The following is a 19024-nucleotide window of genomic DNA, read 5'->3' as shown; positions in this document are numbered from 1 at the left end:
CAGGTTAAAAGACGCTTCTTGCGGTCTACTGGGCATTCCTAGTTTGCTCCAGAGTTTTGAGGTCATCTATCTGTCTTGTTGCCAAAAACAGGGTTGTTGTTGTTGTTTTTGTCCTTTTAAAGGGGAAGCTTTAAAGCATCCTAAATACCCAGCTATAAATAAGTAGTTGATGAAGTAATGAGACATAATTCAGAGACTTAGGCAAAGCTGTTGTTGATTGCTGAGTCGATTTCTGTTTAGAACCCAAGCTGTTGGGGCATCTGGGGGGCTCAATCTGTTAGGCGTTGGACTCTTGATTTCCCCTCAGGTCATGATCCCAAGCGGGCTCTGTGCCAATACGGGGCTCGACAGCCGAAATCAAGAGTTGGGACGCTTAACCGACTGAGCCACCCAGGCGCCCCTTTTTGTTTATTTGTTGTTTGGGGGTTTTGGGGCAGGGCTGGTTTCTTCTGAGGCCTCTCTGCTTGACCTATAGATGGCTGCCTTCTCCCTGGGTTCTCCCGTGGCTTTCCCTGTGAGTGTCTGTGTCCCAGTCTCCTCTTATATGGGCACAAATTATTGGATTAGGGCTCACCCCAATGAATTTTACCTTAATTACCTATTTAAAGGCTCACCCCGGGGGCGCCTGGGTGGTTCAGTCGGTTGAGTGACCAACTTCAGCTCAGGTCATGATCTCATGGTTTGTGAGTTCGAGCCCCGCGTCAGGCTCTGTGCTGACAGCTCAGAGCCTGGAACCTGCTTCTGATTCTGTCTCTCTCTCTCTCTCTCTCTCTCTCTCTCTGCCCCTCCCCCGCTCATGCTCTGTCTCTCTCTGTCTCAGAAATAAATAAACATTTAAAAAAAATTTTTAAAGGCTCACCCCAATTAATTTTACCTCAATTACCTATTTAAAGACTCTGTCTCCAAATAGAATCACATTCGGAGACACTGGGGGTTACGACTTCAACATGTGAATTTTGAGGGAACACCATTCAGCTCATAACAGGCCCCAAGTGGATAACTGTGAGAAGTAAGGGCGATGATTCATTTTCAGAAATGCCAAATAAAAGCTGTGCTGTCTAGTTAACGGTAAGTTTACAACCTATTGGAAATATGTACAACCCCCCCCTCCCCGCCCACCACCAACGGGGTCCCAAACCCTAAGACACTTCACTTCCTGGTTCTTCTTCCCTCTCCATTTCGCAGGCTTTGCAATGAGCATGCGCCAAAGAACTGAAGTCTCTGCGTCACCCCAGGAATGAACATTTGTTGCAATGAGACTACTTTTTGTCTTACACGGGCATAGGTGACTTCCGGGTAAGGCTGTAAGCTCTGTAGCGCTCAGCCAATGAGGAACTAGGGGAGGGACTCACCTCTGTAGTGCTCAGCCAATGAGGAGTCAGGGGAGGGCCTTGCACGCTAGGAGATAAATTGCCTGCGATAACTGCCCCAAGCGTGCCTGTCCATGAGACACCTGCTCTTGCAAGAACGCTGAGTAAAGCCTTGCTTCACTGCGCTCCGAGGGTCGGTGTCCCTCCTCTGATTGGGTCGGTGGCCTTATTTCTCACAATAACTAGCATGTGAATGTGGACAGAGTGAGGAAAGAAGCTTGGAGGGGCTGGCAGGAACCAGAAAGGTCCTGGCTATCAGGCTAAGAAAACTAGACTCTGTCCCCTAAAAATAAAACCGGGAACCAAAAGGGCAGAGTTTTCAGCAGAGCATCTGGGCCCTCGTCCTGGCAACTCGTGTGGAAGATCAGAAGGGGAGAGAAGCTGGGGGCCAGTCTGGGGGGGTCGGGAGGAAGGGCAAGAGGCACCTGGAGATGGGAGCCACCTCTTGTTAACCCTCACGACCCCTGACGTGAGAATGAACCCTTCCCCCATTTTACAGAAGAGGAAACTGAGGCTTGGAGGGGTTAAGTGACTTCCTCAACACTCACATCAGTTTCTTCACTGATGCTTCAGCAACTGAAACAGTCAGGCCTAAGGTGGCCTAACAGACATTTGCTGAGTGTAATGAAAAAGTGGAGAAGCCAAAATTCAAATATCAAGAGATAGGAAGGTCTGTGGCAAAGGCAGGGTCAAGCAGGATGTACAGGTTGGGGAGCACTAACTGACTTCGGGGACAGCAGGAGAGGAAGAAGGAGGTGATAGTGGTGACATCAGAAGATGCCACAAGCACCCTTCTGGAGGTTCACACTGGCTGGCAGGGGGCCTTGGCTGCGGGCAGCCAACCCGCCCTCATGCATCATCTCCCCGCCCCCCCCCCCCCATCAGATTGTAGACTTGGCTCCAGACCCCTCCGCTCCCCTGCTCCACCCCCTTTCCGACTCCCATGCCGCCTACCCAGGTCTGGAGCATCCAGGCGGTCAGCCAAGAAGCTGGGAGTCGCAGCCAGCTGGCCCCTGAGGAGCAAACTTCCCATCATAGATTCTGCCCAGTTGGACCCAGGTTCCCCCGTGCCTCGCAGCTGGACATAAGCAGACAGTCAGACTGAACAGAGCCGGGGGCCGGCTGCGGTCCAGACCTCTGCGTATAGACCTCCCCGGCCAGCTGGCCTACACCTTCCTTCAGCGGGACCAGACCAGCAAGGTTGTGGGGGGCACTGGATAGCACCCAGACTTTGGCATCAAACAGGCCTCAGTTCAAATACTGGTTCCACCCAGCTCCCCAGGCCAAGTAACTCCTCTCACTCGAGCTCAGTTTCCCGGCAGTAAAACTGAAGGTAATAATTGCTCCTGTGCAGGGTTATTGCAGACGGCCTAACGTGCAGTTGGCGCCCGATAAATGCTAGCTCTTAAAGAGCCTTGGAGGCAAGCCTGGTGGCTCACCCCACTGTGCCCACGTGTCCCCAGCTCCATCCACCCCCCGCCTTCTGACAGTGAGTCTGGCGGCAAAAGGGCAGGAACCCCCCACCCCGATCAGATGACCCAGTGTGCAGCATCCTAACGATATCCCAGTGCCAGAGCAGAGGGACCCGGTCAGCCGAGAGGCCTGAGCAGCCTTGGGAGCCAGACGCAGGGCCGAGGCCACAGGCCACTCCCGCCCCACCCACGGTGGCCCCTGGGAACGGATGACCGGCCTGAGAAGTCCACTCCTTCCCCTGCCCTTCACCAACCCACCCTCCACCCAGCCAGCCGGGGTTTTTTAAAGACTGTGAGTCAACATGAGTCCTTCCCAGGACCAGGGAAGGGAGCCTGCCGGGTATGTTTCAACTGGGTGGTGGTGAGCGGGTGTACCTGTCTGTGAAGACGGGTCTGCCGCACTGCATGGACGTTAACACCTCGTTATAATTCGGTTTAAGGGACTTGCGCTTTGCAGAAGATGGAGAAGATACACTTCTTCCTCTTCCTGTGCAAGATATGAGACACTGTGGACATTAGAGACGGTTAAAGAGCAAAAATTCAACTAAGTAGTCTTAAATATCTAATTGGCTCTATTCACCATCCCCCCCTAACAAACAGAAGGGTACTCCAAGGAGTTGCACAAAATGGAAGGCTTTTATGGGCCAGTAATGGGTGGGACAGGATGTTATTAGCGAAAGAAAAGACTGTTTCAGGCAAGGTCACCTTCCCTTAGGGGAAGGCAGGGGGATGGTATCATGCAGATTACCTCACTAGTGCTGACCAGAAAAATTCCAGATTGATTGGTTTAAAATTCTACTCATGGGAGAGGCTGAAACTGCAATTACGTTCGGTGTTCAGTCTTGATGGAGCTTAATATAGTGACTCCATTTTGGCTCTGTGGTGTTTTTTTGTTTGTTTTTTTTAGAGAGACTCAGCATGAAAGTGGGGGAGAGGGGCAGAGGGAGAGAGAGACAATCTCAAGCAGGCTCCACACTCAGCGCAGAGCCTGATGTGAGGCTCAGTCCCATGACTGCGAGAAGTGAGAGGATTCATCTTCTGAAATACCAAATAAAAGCTGCGCTGTCTAGTTAACAATAAGTTTACAACCTGTTGGAAATATGTACAACCGCATCCCCACCCGCCCGCACTTGGAGTCCCAAACCCTTAGACACTTCACTTCCTGGTTCTTCTTCCCCTCTCCATTTCACAGGCTTATTTTTGCGGGCTTTGCAACGAGCATGCACCAAAGAACTGAAGGCTGTAAGCTCTGTAGTGCTCAGCCAATGAGGAACCAGGGGAGGGACTCACCTCTGTAGTGCTCAGCCAATGAGGAGTCAGGGGAGGGCCTTGCACGCTAGGAGATAAATTGCCTGCGGTAACTGCCCCAAGTGTGCCTGTCCATGAGACACCTGCTCTTGCAAGAACCTGATTAAAGCCTTGCTTCACTGCGCTCGAGTGTCTGCGTCCCTCCTCTGATTGGGTCAGTGGCCTTATTTCTCACAATGACCTGAGCTGAAATCCAGAGTCAGATGCTCAAATGACTGAGCCACCCAGGTGCCCCTGGTTCCTTTTTGACAATATAAGAAAGAGACACGGAAAGAGAAAAGAAAGCAAACGGGTTGGGAACCTCAGAACCCAAGGAATGACACAGAGGTGCATGCCCTGGGTTTTCCTTTTGTCTCACTGTCACAGACTGGGGGCTGGCAGAGCAAGCATTCTGGAAATGCCAGTGGGCACAGACAAAAACAAGAACAACGATGACAACAACAAAAGCCTGTTTCTCTAGCCAAAACCCCAGGAAAGGGACAGCCTGGCAAGTCAGGAAGCTTTCTTTTTCCTTTCCTTCCCTTCCCTTCCCTTCCCTTTCCTTTTTCCTTTCCTTTTTCCTTTCCTTTCCTTTCCTTTCCTTTCCTTTCCTTTCCTTTCTTCCTTTCCTTTTTTACAATTTAATTTTATTATTTTATTTTATTTTGAAGTCAGGAAACTTTTAGATAATAATACTTCAGCCAGACAACACAGAAAAGATGCAGCCCCACCCCCACTCACACCAGTGGAGACTGGGTGGAAAGACCAGACATCCTGGCTGTTGTCAAGAGAAGGCCAAGTGGAGGGGTTTGACTTTCCTCCCAGCCGGAAACAAGTGCTCTCCCTGACCATGAAGTGTTAACAGAGGCCACATGGGGAGCCAAAACTCTGATCCGCCCAGCAGTCACAGGGAGCCCCTGCTGGCATTGTCAATGAGGCAGAAAGAGAAACCTGGACTTCTCCCTCACCGGGCATACTGAGGCAGTGCCCCTTTCTCCCTGCCAGAGGGGAGCCACAGAAAGCCAGCTCAGATAGGTTTAAATAGGACGCAGTGTCTCACAACATAATCAGACATTTTCCAGGTTTCGTTTGAAAATCACTGATCACACTGACGCGTGGTCTGCAGACCCAGAGGGGGTCCCACCGGACCGGCCAAGAGGGTCATTGGCTTCGCACGGCACAGAAATCAACCGTGGGCCAAGAGGAAATGAGAACACAGCCTGTTAAAGTTGTAGAGGGAGTGCAGATACAGACAGGGCGTCTGGGAGACTCAGAAAGAAGAGGGAGTCTTTTTACTGAAGACGGAGGTGCACGTGTCCTCTCAGCAATCCAGGAACAAAGGTCACTTGGTCACTCCTTCGATGTTATCTATTGTGCTGAGAGACTCCAGAGAAATCATGAACTCCCTGACCCTCACAAGGAGAACATACATTATCTGCTCTACAAGGCATATGTAAGGTGGGCGTGCAGGTCATAGCGAGAACAGGGGCAGGAAAAAGGGGAAAGAAAAAATTAGCTTTTCTTCATGGGGTCCCTCCAGTTTCTCTGTCTCAATACCAAGAATCAGGAAGATCTCACAATGAATGAAAAGACCAATCAATAGAGGCTGACAGAGATGTTAGAACTACCTGAAAAGATTTAAAAAAAAATTTTTTTAATGTTTATTTGTGAGAGAGAGAGACAGAGTGTGAGTGGGGGAGGAGCAGAGAGAGGGAGACACAGAATCTGAAGCAGGCTCCAGGCTCCGAGCTGTCAGCACTGAGCCCGACACGGGGCTCAAACTCGCGAAACGCGAGATCATGACTTGAGCTGAGGTCGGACGCTTAACTGACTGAGCCACCCAGGCGCCCCTAAAAAATTTTTAATGTTTATTTTTGAGAGACAGAGCATGAGCAGGGGAGGGGCAGAGAGAGACAGACACCCAGAATCAGAAGCAGGCTCCAGGCTCTGAGCTGTCAGCACAGAGCCCGACTCAGTGCTTGAACTCACAAACCTTGAAATCACGATCTGAGCCGAAAGTCGGACGCCTAACCAACTGAGCCACCCAGGCACCCCACTACCTGAAATGATTTTAAAGCAGCCATGATAAAATGCTTCAACAAGCAATTACAAACGTACTTGAAACAAATGAATACCTCACTTTTCTCACTTTGGTGAGAAAGCCTCACCAAAAAAGATAAAAGCTGTAAAGAAGAATCAGATGGAAATCTTAGACCTGAAAAACACAATAACAGAAATATAAAGCTCAGTGGGCGGGCTCAGCAGCAGAATGGATGGGACAAAGGCAGACCAGTGACAACTCACAGAAAAAAAAGATGGGGAAAAAAAATTTAAGGGGCGCCTGGGTGGCGCAGTCGGTTGAGCGTCCGACTTTAGCCAGGTCACGATCTCACGGTCCGTGAGTTCGAGCCCCGCGTCAGGCTCTGGGCTGATGGCTCAGAGCCTGGAGCCTGTTTCCGATTCTGTGTCTCCCTCTCTCTCTGCCCCTCCCCCGTTCATGCTCTGTCTCTCTCTGTCCCAAAAATAAATAAACGTTGAAAAAAAAAAAAATTTAAGAGTCAGGGACCCATGTAACTGTAACAAAAGATCTAACATTTCTGTCATAGGAGTCCTAGGAGAGGAGGAGGGAGGGGCAGAAAAGGTACTCAAAGAAATACTGCCTGAAAACCTCCCAAATTTGACAAGAGGCATAAACCTACAGATTAAAGAAGATGAGCAAATCCCAAACAGGAGAACCCCCCCAAATTCTAGGCAAGACAGTTCATAATTAAACTTCTGAAAACTGAAGAGAAGAAAAAAATATTTAAAGCAGCCAGAGAAAAACAACACATATCTACAGGAGAAAACAATTCAAATGACAGCAAATTCCTCTTCAAAAGCCATGAAGGCAGGGGCGCCTGGGTGGCGCAGTCGGTTAAGCGTCCGACTTCAACCAGGTCACGATCTCGCGGTCCATGAGTTCGAGCCCCGCGTCAGGCTCTGGGCTGATGGCTCGGAGCCTGGAGCCTGTTTCCGATTCTGTGTCTCCCTCTCTCTCTGCCCCTCCCCTGTTCATGCTCTGTCTCTCTCTGTCCCAAAAATAAATAAACGTTGAAAAAAAAAAAAAAAAGTTAAAAAAAAAAAAAAAAGCCATGAAGGCAGAAGAAAGTGACACAGTATGTTTTCAGGAAGGAAAAGATCTCCAGGAGCAAGGGGTTTCACTGGAGAATTCTACCAAACTTTTAAAGAATAAGTAAACATGAATTTTATACGATATCTCCCAGGAAAATGGAAGGAGGAGGAACCATTTCCCAATTCATTTATAAGTTTTTTTAATGTTTATTTATTTTTGAGAGAGAGAGATATGATGTGATCAGGGAAAGGGCAGAGAGAGAGGGAGACACAGGATCCGAAGCAGGCTCCAGGCTCCGAGCTGTCAGCACAGAGACCGACGCGGGGCTTGAACTCAAGAACCATGAGAGCATGACCTGAGCCGAAGTCAGACACTTGACCAACTGAGCCACCCAGGCGCCCAATTCTATTGTTTTTACCAAACGATCTTCAGGAAGAAGCCTCTTGAATATGGAGAGCACTTCACAGTTTACAAAGTGACATCACTTTTGCTCCAGGCTTACAGCCCTCCTGTGCTATGAGCTGACCCCCAACACCAGCTCTCCCTCTCTCACCCTTCCCTCCGCCAGGCCCCTGGACTCCCCATCCCCTCCCGGAAACCCCTCCATGGCTCTGCTCCTTCCTTCTTGGGACCCCAGAACCCAGACTTCTTTCCTTTAGCAGGTGTTAGCATCTGGAGGGAAAGCTGCCCCCACCCCGCCCATCAGCACCTCAAGGTGGCTCTCCGGTGTTTGCCAGGTGCCGGGGGACAGGCTCAGGGCCAGCTCCCGTCCTCAGGGAGCTGACGGGCAGGCAGGTACGGGAAACAAAGCGACAGAAGCCAGGACCTGGCCGACCAGGCACTGTGTGGCAGGCACCACGGAGAGTGCTGTGTGCACCCGCAAGGGCCTGTGTCATGCCAGCCGCCTGGGGCCCTAAGAAGCCTTCCTCACCCTCCATGGGCTGGGAGTCTCTGTCTTCCTCCATACTTGGATCTCCCTCTAACCACGGCCTCACTGAATGTGGCCTGGCCTGCTCCCACACGTGTCCCGCGTACCTAATGTCCTCCTGTCCCATGGGATCACAAGTCTCTTGGGGCTCCCAGAAACATGGGAAAAGAATGGGCTTCAGGTTCGAGCCCCGGTGCCGCCACCTCTTTGAGCATCAGCTTCTTCATTGATAGAAGGCAGAACGTTGTGCCAACAGCAAGAAATGCTTTAAAATAAAACGAGATACGCAAATAGTCCGGGGGGTTAAATCTGGTGGATTTATCTCTCACATTCGTTTCCTCTTCCTTCCAAAATCCACCGAAAATACAGGAAGGAAGTGAAAAAAGTTACAGCTTCTCAAGTAGCCCTGCTCTGTCCATTTCTGTAGTTTGTTTCTTTCTTGTGGAAAAACAGAAACAAAATACCTCCAGCTGGTTGTGCCACTATAGTGAGGTTTCCTGTTCTATGGAGGATACACCTTCTGACCCGTCAGCCACAGTGAGGCCCAGCCCCACCTGGGTCCACAGAGCTTCCTAACAGGTTCCAGAGCCTTCTCCCAAACTTGAACAAATCAGCAGCAGGTATTTGAAGAAAGCCTCAAACACACGAGATGGCGACCAAATCAAATAAGCAAAATGGAGGAGGGGCACCTGGGTGACTCAGTCGGTGGAACGTCTGACTCTTGATTTTGGCGTGGGTCATGATCTCGCGGCCATGGGATCGAGCCCCACATCAGACTCTGCACTGAGCATGCAGCCTATTTAAGATTCTCTCTCCCTCTCTCTCTGCCCCTCTCTCCAGCTCACACACACACTCTCTTTCAAAATAAGTGAACGTTTAAAAAAATGGAGGAAGTAGAGATAACGCAGGAAACGGAAGAAAACCTCACAGCTGTGATTGGTATCTCCAAAGAAGAGAAGATGCACGTTCATAAAACACAACAAAACAAAGCAAAACCAAAAACACTGCATGCGTTAAAAAGGAGCAATTGACTCAACAGCACGAAAACAACCGGATTTAAAAATGGGCAAAAGATCTGAAGAGATGCCTCACCAAAGGACACATGCAGATGGGGTGCCTGGGTGACTCAGCTGGTTAAGCATCTGACCGGCTCAGGCCACGACCTCACGGTTCATGAGTTCAAGTTCCGGATCTGGTGAGTCTGGGACCCCGCTTTGGGTGAGCGTGCTTCTCTGTCCCTCGTGAGATTCTCTCCCTCTCTCTCCTCCCTCAGTCACTTGCACCCGGTCGCTCTCGAAAAATAAAATACAATAAAAGTTTTTTAAAAGACATGCACATGGCAAGTAAGCATGTGGAAAGGGGCCCCACATCACATGTCGTTAGAGAATTGCAAGTTAAGACAACAAAACCACAAAAGCCAAAATACCGACAACACCAAATGCTGGCAAGGATGTGGCATGACAGGAACTCTCAATCGTTGCTGGTGGGAGTGCAAAGGGGTGCAGCCACTGGAGAAGACAGTTCAGCCGTTTCTTATGTTGCTAAACGTACTCTTTATCATATGACCCAGCGACCACACCCCTTGCTATTCACCCAAACATAGCAGCTTCGTTCACCACTGTCGACACTTGGAAGCAGCCAAGGTGTCCTTCTGTAGGTGAGTGGGTACACTGTGGTCCATCAGAAAATGGAATATTATTCAGCACTACAAAGAAACGAGCTACCGAGCCACGAGAGGCAGCAAAGAACCTTAGATGTACATCACTAAGTCAGAGAGGTTCCTCTGAGAAGGCTACGTGCTGTATGATCCCAATTACGTGATACTATGAAAAAGCCAAAGCTATGGAGACAGTAGAAATATCCGCGGTTGCCAGGGGATACGGGGACGAATCAGTGGATCACGGAGGGTCCTTAGGGCAGTAAACTATTCTATATGATGCTTAGTGGTGGGATGTGGTTATACATCCATCTAAACCCATAGAATGTACGACACCGAGAGGGAGCCCTGTGTGAACTATGGACTTGCGGTGACGATGATGTGTCAGTGAAGGTTCACCCACTGTAACAAATGTCCCACTCTGCTAGGGGACGTTGATCGTGCATGTGTGGGGGCAGGGGCTACATAGGAAACCTCTGTACGTTCCTCTCAGTTTTGCCGTGAACGTAAAAGTCTTCAAAAAAATAAAGACTACTGGGGCACCTCGGTGGCTCAGTCATTAAGCATCTGACTTTGGCTCAGGTCATGATCTCACGGTTCACAAGTTCGAATCCAACATTGGGTAAGCACGAGCCCCACTCTGGGTAAAACACAAGCCCTGCTTTGGGTGAGCCCCACTCCCTCTCTCCCTCTCTCTCTCTCTGTCTGCCCCTCACGGGATTCTGTCTCCCTCTCTATCTCTCTCTCCATGCCCCCTTGCTCACTTGCACCCCCCTCTCTTAAAAAAAATAACTAAAATAAAATAAAGACTATATTTTTTAAAGGAGCGGGTAGATTTTATGATATGTAAATTATACCCCAAATAAAGCCTTAAAACAAGAGGGACCTGGAAAATAAAAATAACATGAAAAGCTAATATTGTAGTCAATAGGAATGTTGGACATTAAGGGTGGGCTCCAGAAATTAGAATTAAAAACACAGAGATGAAAAATGTCAGACAAAAGATAAGAACAAATACAGGATTGATTTGGGAGGTCCAGCATCTAACTAATAAAATTACAAGAGAACAGAGGGGTGCCTGGCTGACTCAGTCGGTGAAGCGTGAGATTCTTGATCCTGGGGTCATGAGTTTGAGCCCTACGCTGGGTGCAGAGATTACTTAAGAATAATATTTTTAAAGCTAAAAAGAGAGAGAACAGAGAAAATGGAGAACAGGCAACAGAGCGGAACATTCTCAGAATGAGGACACAGCCTCCAGTGTGGAAGGGCCCCCAAGTGGCCACACAATGAAACGGAAAAGACCCACCAGAAGGACTCAAACACAAGGGTGGGAATGCTGTTTTTCAAGGAAGGGCCTTTCAGCACACCTTTTTCCCAACTATGCTTATGCATTCCTTTTTTATTTTATTTTATTTTATTTTATTTTATTTTATTTTATTTTATTTTATTTTATTTTATTTAAAAAAAATTTTAACGTTTATTTATTATTGAGAGGCAGAGAGAGCGAGCGAGCAGGGGAGGGGCAGAGAGAGGAGGAGACACAGATTCTGAAGCAGGCTCTAGACTCTGAGCTGTCAGCACAGAGCCTGACGTGGGGCTTGAACTCACGAACCATGAGATCACGACCTGAGTCGAAGTTGGACACTTAACCGACTGAGCCACCCAGGCGCCCCTCCTTTATTTTAAGAAAGGAAGACCAACCTATCACCTGTATGTTTTCCCTGGTAGGCAGCATGCACACCTCTCTCCCACCAAAATAAAATCAAGCCCCCAGGTTACATAAATCCCAGGGGGCAAACAGGAGACGCAAGATCATGCCTCAACACACCCCAGTTCCAAAGGCCTCAGGGTCCGCTTCGAGTGACTTAGCCTGGCAATCGATTCCCTCCGCATCTCCAACCTGCTTTACTCTTGGCCACCCTCTGAGCTCCGTCAACTGAACTTGCCCCAAACTACCAAGAAAAGCGGGGAGAGACACCAAACGCTTCCTCATTGCCCCCTTGACAAAGAGGGAGAATATGGGGAGGGAAGCATCCCCCACCACAAAAGCGACGGCGGACCTGGGACCCCGAGTCAGCCGTCACCCCTTCTCACCATGGCCTTCCTTCCCATCCCTCCTCTGCTTTCTTTTTCACTATGCTCATCATTTCACGTTGTCATTTTTTCCCCCTCTAGCTCCAGCAGGGTTGAAAGTCATGTCTGTCCGCTGCTGCCTACATAGGGATTAAAGGGTGCCTGTTGTGTCCTAGAGGTGCTCAAGGGACACTACATCCTTGTCCTGCCAGTGACCCTGAGGGCCCCAGCCCTCTTCCCAACAGCCCCTCCCCCTGCTGCAGTAGCGGCCCTTTGCAGCCGCTCAGCCAGGGTCTCTCCTACAGACAGCCTCACCCTTCTTGGAGCCCCCTCTCATGGCCCGAGTTGGGGGACACACCCTCTCCCCTCCTTGAGTGCCCTCTGCTCCTAGGAGTTCCCTTCAAAAACTCCCCTCCTCAGCCCTCTCCCGGTTCGGGCTGAAGGCCGGGTGATGAGGCAGTTAGGAAAGTCCTATGGAGACACGATGCCCGGCACCCACAGACAGTGCGGGGGTCTTGTCTTTGGCTGTTGTCTAAGACAGTCCACGGGAGCTGGGCTTTTAGAACAAAACCTAAGAAAGCCCTCGTGTCTGTCAGGGTCCTGGCAAGAAACAAAGGCAGCCTCAGCTTCTGTTTGTAAGGGAATTTAATGGACTACTTACTTGGGCGTGGGCATTAAGGAAGCCACCCTGGGACTAGCAGTGGTGGGGGCCTTAGCATCCCAGGCGGCAGGGGTAAGGGGAGGATATGGAGTTATCAGGGCCAGTGAAGGGGGTTACGGCAAGAGCTATAATTGGAGGTGGGGAGGCGGGCCCAGCCATTGCTGAAACCACAGTCCTAGGCAGGGTGGGAGCCAGGGACAAACACCCCAACCTCCCTCTTCTTCCACCTCCTGTTGGTGCCTCCCACTGGCCAAAACCAGCCAGAAGCCAGGGGCCACGGGAACCCAGTGATGAGGAGGTGGAGGGGCAAATGCCAAGTGGGTAGGCAAGCGACCGAAGCAAGGCCAGTGGGACGGGCGCTCCCCACCTCCTGGCTCGCAGGCTGACCAAGACCCGGCCTGTCCAGGGAGCAGCACCACCCTGACAGACTGTCCCCACTACAAGACCACCACTGAGGACCTTGGAGCAGCCTAAGCAACCACTGGTCCCCAGTCTTGCTAGTCCTCCACAATTCCAAGGCCCCGAAAGCCTTCCAACAAAGTTGGTCAGGGTTGGCGTCTGCTGTTGGCCGTGAAAAAGCCCTCATGTAAACATCTTCACTCATGAGAAGGGGGTCTTTTGCAAGCAGATCGTGGGCAGAGAAAACCAATTGCCAAGAGGTGCTGAGAACCAAGCTCAGGGCTTTGCAGCCCGAGCCAGAGCCTATGTGACTCGGCACCGTGCTTGCAAAGCCACCACCAACCAGCCAGAGGACCAGAAGTCAGATGCCTCGGGGGTCACTACCGCCCCAAGAGTGAATTCTTCAATCTCCTGCTTCTTAAACCAAGCTCTCCCTAAACAAAGCCCAGGGCAATGCTTTTGGTTGGCTGAACCGAGGTCAGGTGCCCTCAACAGAACCGCAAGGAAGGCTGGGAGAGCAAGCACAGGTATTCCGGGGGGGGGGGGGATCCCCCAAACACGGGAAGAAGATTCCCGTGGTGGGCAGCCCACGAATATGCCCACTGACCAGTACACGCGCCTTGTCAAATGTCAGAGTATTTCCTTCAGACAGCAGCTTCAGAGAGGTGTTCCTGACTCTTGGTATGTACCAAGCCTTTCTCTGGAAGGTTCAACGAATTCCCGACCACATCCAGTGAACAGAGTGCCTGCTTTGCCACACTTACATACGTTCTTGTGAAGTTAAAAAAAAAAAAAAAAAAGGCAAAATATGACTGATGCCTCCCTGCTTAATTTTTTCTGCCTACATTTTTTTTTATTAGTTGTATTCTACTACATATTTTATTATTTGTTTTGATGACTGATTTTTCATGATTTTCCTATTTGTAGCCTGTGCTAAAATTAGCTGGCATTTGCTGAAAGGAGAGATGTATTAGGATTAGATTCAGCTGTGTGTAACAGGAGAAAAACAACGGAGGCTTAAGCTAGATAAAAGTGTCTTTCTCTTGCACGTAAATGAGGCTTAGGGAAGGGCAGTCCAGAGCTTGGCCTTGGACCCACTCCACGAAGTCCTGAGGGACCCAGCTCCTCCCTGATCATGCTCCACCATCTCTCTCTTTCTTCTTTTTTTTTTTTTTCTTTTTTGAGTGCTCTCTACACCCAACGTGGAGCTCAAACTCACAACCCCGAGGTCAAGAGTTGGATGCTCTACCGAATGAGCCAGCCAGACACACCCACCTTCTGCCATCTCTTGACGGGGCCTCATCCTCACTCGCCAAAGAGGTGGCTGGAGCTCCAGCCATCGTGCCCGGCAACAGGGCAAACGGCAGGAAGACGGAGTAGCTCCCTGCCTTTACAAAGGACTGAGGGAACGATGGAGGATGCGGAGAGGCAGGCAACTATCTCTTCCACAGGCAAGGAGAAAAATCACATGGAAGGCACACCGTTCACCTGAGATCACAATCGTGACGTTAACGATGATAACTAAAATTTCTTACTTACCGATTGTAGATAGAGTCACGCGTCGTGGGTATTGTGGCGTATGGTATATAGGCGCTTGTTCTAGATTACTTCTTAGCACAGCCCTGGGAAGGAGATACTATTACTATCCTCATTTTACAAAGGGGGAAACTGAAGCAGAGAGCACTTGTCCAAGGTCTCCCAGCTAACAGGTGGCACAGCCGGGATCTGAAAGCTGGCAACCTGGCTCCAGGGCACGACACAACTAGGGGGAGAGACGACGCTTACCAGCGATTACACAGCCGAAGTCAAGGAAGCCACCTGGGCTCATCCAAGGGGCTTACTGACTTAGGAGAGGGGACCTGGGCCAGAGCCCTTTCTTACTCTGTGCCTCTGGATACCTCATTTGTTCATCCATTCCACAGAGGCTCCTGTATAACCACGTTAACATCTGCAATGAGCTAATGCCGGTGTTTGCCACTCCTTAAGGGCAGAAACTGTGTCCCCAACAGCCAGCACAAAGTGGGTGCTCAAAAGATATTTGATCTGTGACCGAACACACATGCCAGTCTGTGATGTGTGCAAAGCGTGCAGGAATGACACAGACCTGGCCCGTTTGCACCCAATGCCTGGTGGAGACGACTCTACCGGGTGGGCCCCTCAGGGAACAACTGAGTGGGCAAAGGCGGGGGAGGGGGGAGCTCCACGGCGAGAAATCTGGTGTGGCCAGATTGTACTTGAGGAGTCACAGGCAGTCAGGGGATGAGGTCCTTAAGGTAAGCCTAAGCCGGACTTAAAATTCCTCTCGAGTCCAAGGTGAGCAACAGTCTCAGCCCTGAGGCGATAGGGAACCACCAGAGGCTTCAAGCAGGTGATGACAAAGCAGCCCTCCAGAAAGATTGTGCTGGCAGCCTGCGCAGAGGATGGAAGGAAGCGGAGGGAACGGAAGCAGGGGCATCCATGAAGAGGCTGGGGGTGACGAGCACCTGGGAGGGCTCGAAGGAGGCCTGGCACCTAAATGGAGAAAGGAGCAGGTGGGCCCTAGGAATGCTTGGGAGGCGGACAGGAGGACACCCGGGCTCAATGGGGGCGAGGAGGCAAGAGGCAGGCTTTCAGGGCTGAGAAAATGAGACACTACTTAAGAGGGGTCTTAGTGGGGAGGCGGCGGTGGGATGGGGGCTGAGGTAAAAGGTTTGGGAGAAGGAAGGGAGGTGGGGTGAGGTGAAGAGAACAAGAGAGGCCCCTCGCTCGGTGCGCTCAGTGCAGGAGCCAGACAGATCCCCGGGGAACACTGTGGGAGGGGAAAGGAGGGGGCCTGAGGGGCCAGAGCAAGGGGGGCTGGGAGGGGGCTGGAGAGGGGCCCTGGCTTGAGCTGGGGCAGACAGCAGTTGGACGCCTGCAGGCTGTGCTCATGGCTCAGAAATGTCCCAGCCCTGCCAGGAGACGGCCTGGCCCCCGCTGCCCCTATCCCCCTCCAGCCCCAGACAGGCTCCCACATCAGGAGCTCCTAAGCTGCCTCCCCAGCCCTCTGCTCCCCCATAATGGGCCTCCCCTCCCCAGAACCCAGGCATGCCCACACCCTCCCCACCACTCCTTAGCCTTCCCCCAAAGGCTGATGAAACACAGGCCGGGGAAGAAAATAAACAGACATCTGGGGGGTGTGTGTGTTGGGGGGGGGGGACATTGGGAAGCAGGGGATGGGCTGGGGGTACCAGGTCCAGGGGGTGGGTGGTAGAGGGGCTCCAGGGAGCGGGGTGACTCAGCAGGGAGTGAACTCCCCAGTAATCTACCCGACAGGCCTAATGAGACGCAGGTGGTCCCCTGGCCCGGGCCCCACATCCCCTGGCCCCCCTGACCGTGAAAGCAGATGCTGGTTCAGAGCCGGGGAGGGGTGAGGGGGGCTCTGCAGCTACAGGGGGCGGGGCCAGGGCGGCTGGCCAGGGCCCAGCACATAACTCTGGGCGGGTGCAGTCTGGGGCGCAGTCTGGGGCAGCAGACACCCAGCCGCTCCGAGCTGAACTGGCAGCATGAAGGTACTGGGCCCGGGGCAGGGGACTCACGGCACCGGGGGCCTGAGCCCCCTTGGGGGAAGAGGGCCCTTACCAGAGAGGGGGCTATGAAGGCACAGGACATTCCTGTGATCCAGGGGAGACTCTTAAGCTGTGAGGCCCCGGGCCTGTCCCAGAGCGTGGTGTTCCTCTGGCCCCGGGCCTGTCCCAGAGCGTGGTGTTCCTCTGGCTGGGAAAAAAGGGCCAGAGGGGGAAGGCAAGGGGCTCCCGACAGGGGGTGGTCTGCTTGAGGGACCGGTGCAGAGAACGCAAGGAGCTCTGGGGCTGGTTGCAGGGCGGGGGGGGAGGGGGGGGCTGCGGTGAGGTGACCCTGTCGTCCTGTCCCAGGCCCTCCTGGCCCTGCCGCTGCTGCTGCTTCTCTCCACACCCCCCTGCGCCCCCCAGGCCTCTGGGATCCGGGGAGACGGTAAGCAGCCCGGCCAGCAGTCTGGGCGAGGAGAGAGTACTCTGAGCCGTCATTTCTGGGAGCCGGGATGCCATCCCCTCCTCTACAGCACGGGGCAGGTGGAGGTGATCTTTGAGCATCCCCCCTGCCCCACCCCGGAAGAAATGCCATGATTGCTTGTGCCCCTAGGAACGGGGGCAAGCTGCGGGGTGCCGGGTATGCCTTGGTCTCCTCTCCTCACCCTCTCCGCCCCTGCCCCCAGCTCTGGAGAAGTTTTGCCTTCAGCAGCCCCTGGACTGCGATGACATCTACGCCCAGGGCTACCAGGAGGACGGCGTGTACCTCATCTACCCCTCGGGCCCCAGCGTGCCTGTGCCTGTCTTCTGTGACATGACCACCGGGGGCGGCAAGTGGACGGTGAGTGGGAGGAAGGAACGGAGGCCAGGTTCTTGCCCCGGCTGTGTGACCGAGCTTCACCTCCGGGAGCTTCGGTTTTGTCATCTCTAATGGGGTCACGATATCCGCGGTGTAGCTTGTGAGCCGCCGCCAACACTGAATTCCAGGTGCCTAAGGCAGGCTAGTGCCTGTATCCTCACAATAATCCTGGGAGAAAGGTTACTTCCATAGACGAACTGGAGCCCAGAGAGGTGAAGTCATTTGCCCAAAGTCACACAGCCCACACTGGAACTCACTGCCAGCTGCCTGAACTCTAGAACCACTTACTCCCCCTCTTAACCCTTCCCTGGCACTCGGGAGCTGCTCGCCGAGGGGCCCGGTGCCAGTGTGTGGCTCGTGTCAGGCCCCAGTCTGGTCCTTTAACGAAGCCCCTCAGCACCACAGGGTCCGTGCCTGCGTGAGGCCCCCGCCCCCTGGACTCTTGATCGTCCAGGCCTGTCCTCTGTGCTCCAGGTTTTCCAGAAGAGATTCAATGGCTCCGTGAGTTTTTTCCGGGGCTGGAATGACTACAAGCTGGGCTTTGGCCGTGCCGATGGGGAGTACTGGCTGGGTAAGGCGGGGGCAGGGGCGTCCGGTGGGCTGGGGGCCGCCCTGAGCCAGAGCTTTGCTGAGCAGCTGCCCCTCCCCCCCCCCAGGGCTGCAGAACCTGCACCTCCTGACGCTGAAGCAGAAGTACGAGCTACGAGTGGACCTGGAGGACTTTGAGAACAACACGGCCTCGGCCAAGTACGCCGAATTCTCCATCTCGCCCAACGCGGTCAGTGCCGAGGAGGACGGCTACACCCTCTACGTGGCAGGCTTCGAGGACGGCGGGGCAGGTACCCCCTGCTGCCGCCCTAACAAGGGGCTGTGGGGGGGGGGGGCGGGGAGAAGGCAGGGCTGGCACTGCCCAGCTGGCTCCCAGCCCCTTCTGGGCCCCTCCCTCCCCGCTTGGCCCGAAAGGGCCCTGCTGGCTCCCACCCAGCTTGGGCCTCGGCCCTGGGAGAAGCCGCGTCCCCTCACTCCAGGCAGCGCTGCGGGGAGCAGCTGTTTCCCTTCACTGCAGGAGCACAGCTACCCAACGGCGGACTCAGGGAGGGTGCCCCGTCCCGCCAGGCTGCCACGTGACGCCTCGCATAGCGTCCCCCGTCCCCGCCATCCCCGTCCCTGCCAGCACGGGGCCCTGCACCCCGCCTCAGTGGCCCCATCCCTCCTCCCCTCCGCCAGGCGACTCCCTGTCCTACCACAGCGGCCAGAAATTCTCCACCTTCGACCGGGACCAGGACCTCTTTGTGCAGAACTGTGCAGCCCTCTCCTCGGGAGCCTTCTGGTTCCGCAGCTGCCACTTTGCCAACCTCAACGGCTTCTACCTGGGCGGCTCCCACCTCTCCTATGCTAATGGCATCAACTGGGCCCAGTGGAAGGGCTTCTACTACTCCCTCAAGCGCACCGAGATGAAAATCCGCCGGGCCTGAGGGGCTGGCCCCCGTCAGGCCCCGAGTTCCCCCTCCTAGCTGCTCCAGGTTTCCATGAGTGCTCCCTCTGCGCCCTTGCCTCACCCCTGCCTACTGCTCTCTTAGCACCTGCTTCTCACAGGGGATCTCACGGCTCTCGCCCCAGCGGATCCCATCACCCCCAGGGTGTCCATCTCCAGGCCAGGCCTCTGTTCCCTTCGTCAC

The 19024-nt window shown here is 53.1% G+C and overlaps 2 protein-coding genes across 2 annotated transcripts in view; one reads left to right on the top strand and one right to left on the bottom strand.

Annotated features, from left to right (window-relative positions):
* The window catches only part of RNF112 (ring finger protein 112), a 30196-nt gene extending 14333 nt beyond the window's left edge, over positions 1-15863 (bottom strand). The window contains exon 1 of the mRNA XM_047089839.1: positions 14499-15863. The gene's annotated coding sequence lies outside the window, so the exon portion shown is untranslated. The remainder of the gene's footprint in view (positions 1-14498) is intronic.
* On the top strand, positions 14371-19008 carry MFAP4 (microfibril associated protein 4). The gene is made up of 6 exons (XM_047090122.1): positions 14371-14410; positions 16830-16931; positions 17173-17327; positions 17820-17916; positions 18002-18184; positions 18573-19008. Exons 1-6 carry the CDS (start codon positions 14371-14373, stop codon positions 18818-18820), a joined length of 825 nt encoding a protein of 274 aa, XP_046946078.1. The 3' UTR covers positions 18821-19008.
* Positions 19009-19024: the final 16 nt, after the last annotated feature.

The sequence above is a fragment of the Lynx rufus genome, unplaced genomic scaffold (assembly GCF_022079265.1).
Source record: "Lynx rufus isolate CCGP_SWC_20201006 ecotype Redwood Valley unplaced genomic scaffold, mLynRuf1.p SCAF_28, whole genome shotgun sequence".
NCBI lineage: Eukaryota > Metazoa > Chordata > Mammalia > Carnivora > Felidae > Lynx > Lynx rufus.
This window is presented reverse-complemented; position numbering and strand designations above follow the sequence as displayed.

Excerpts from the sequence above, each read along its gene's own strand:
- MFAP4 (XM_047090122.1), top strand. The coding sequence starts at position 14,371 with ATGGAGGATGCGGAGAGGCAGGCAACTATCTCTTCCACAG. Across the intron at positions 14,411-16,829 it reads GGCAACTATCTCTTCCACAG|GTGACCCTGTCGTCCTGTCC; the intron begins GCAAGGAGAAAA and ends GGCTGCGGTGAG. Across the intron at positions 17,917-18,001 it reads CGATGGGGAGTACTGGCTGG|GGCTGCAGAACCTGCACCTC; the intron begins GTAAGGCGGGGG and ends CCCCCCCCCCAG.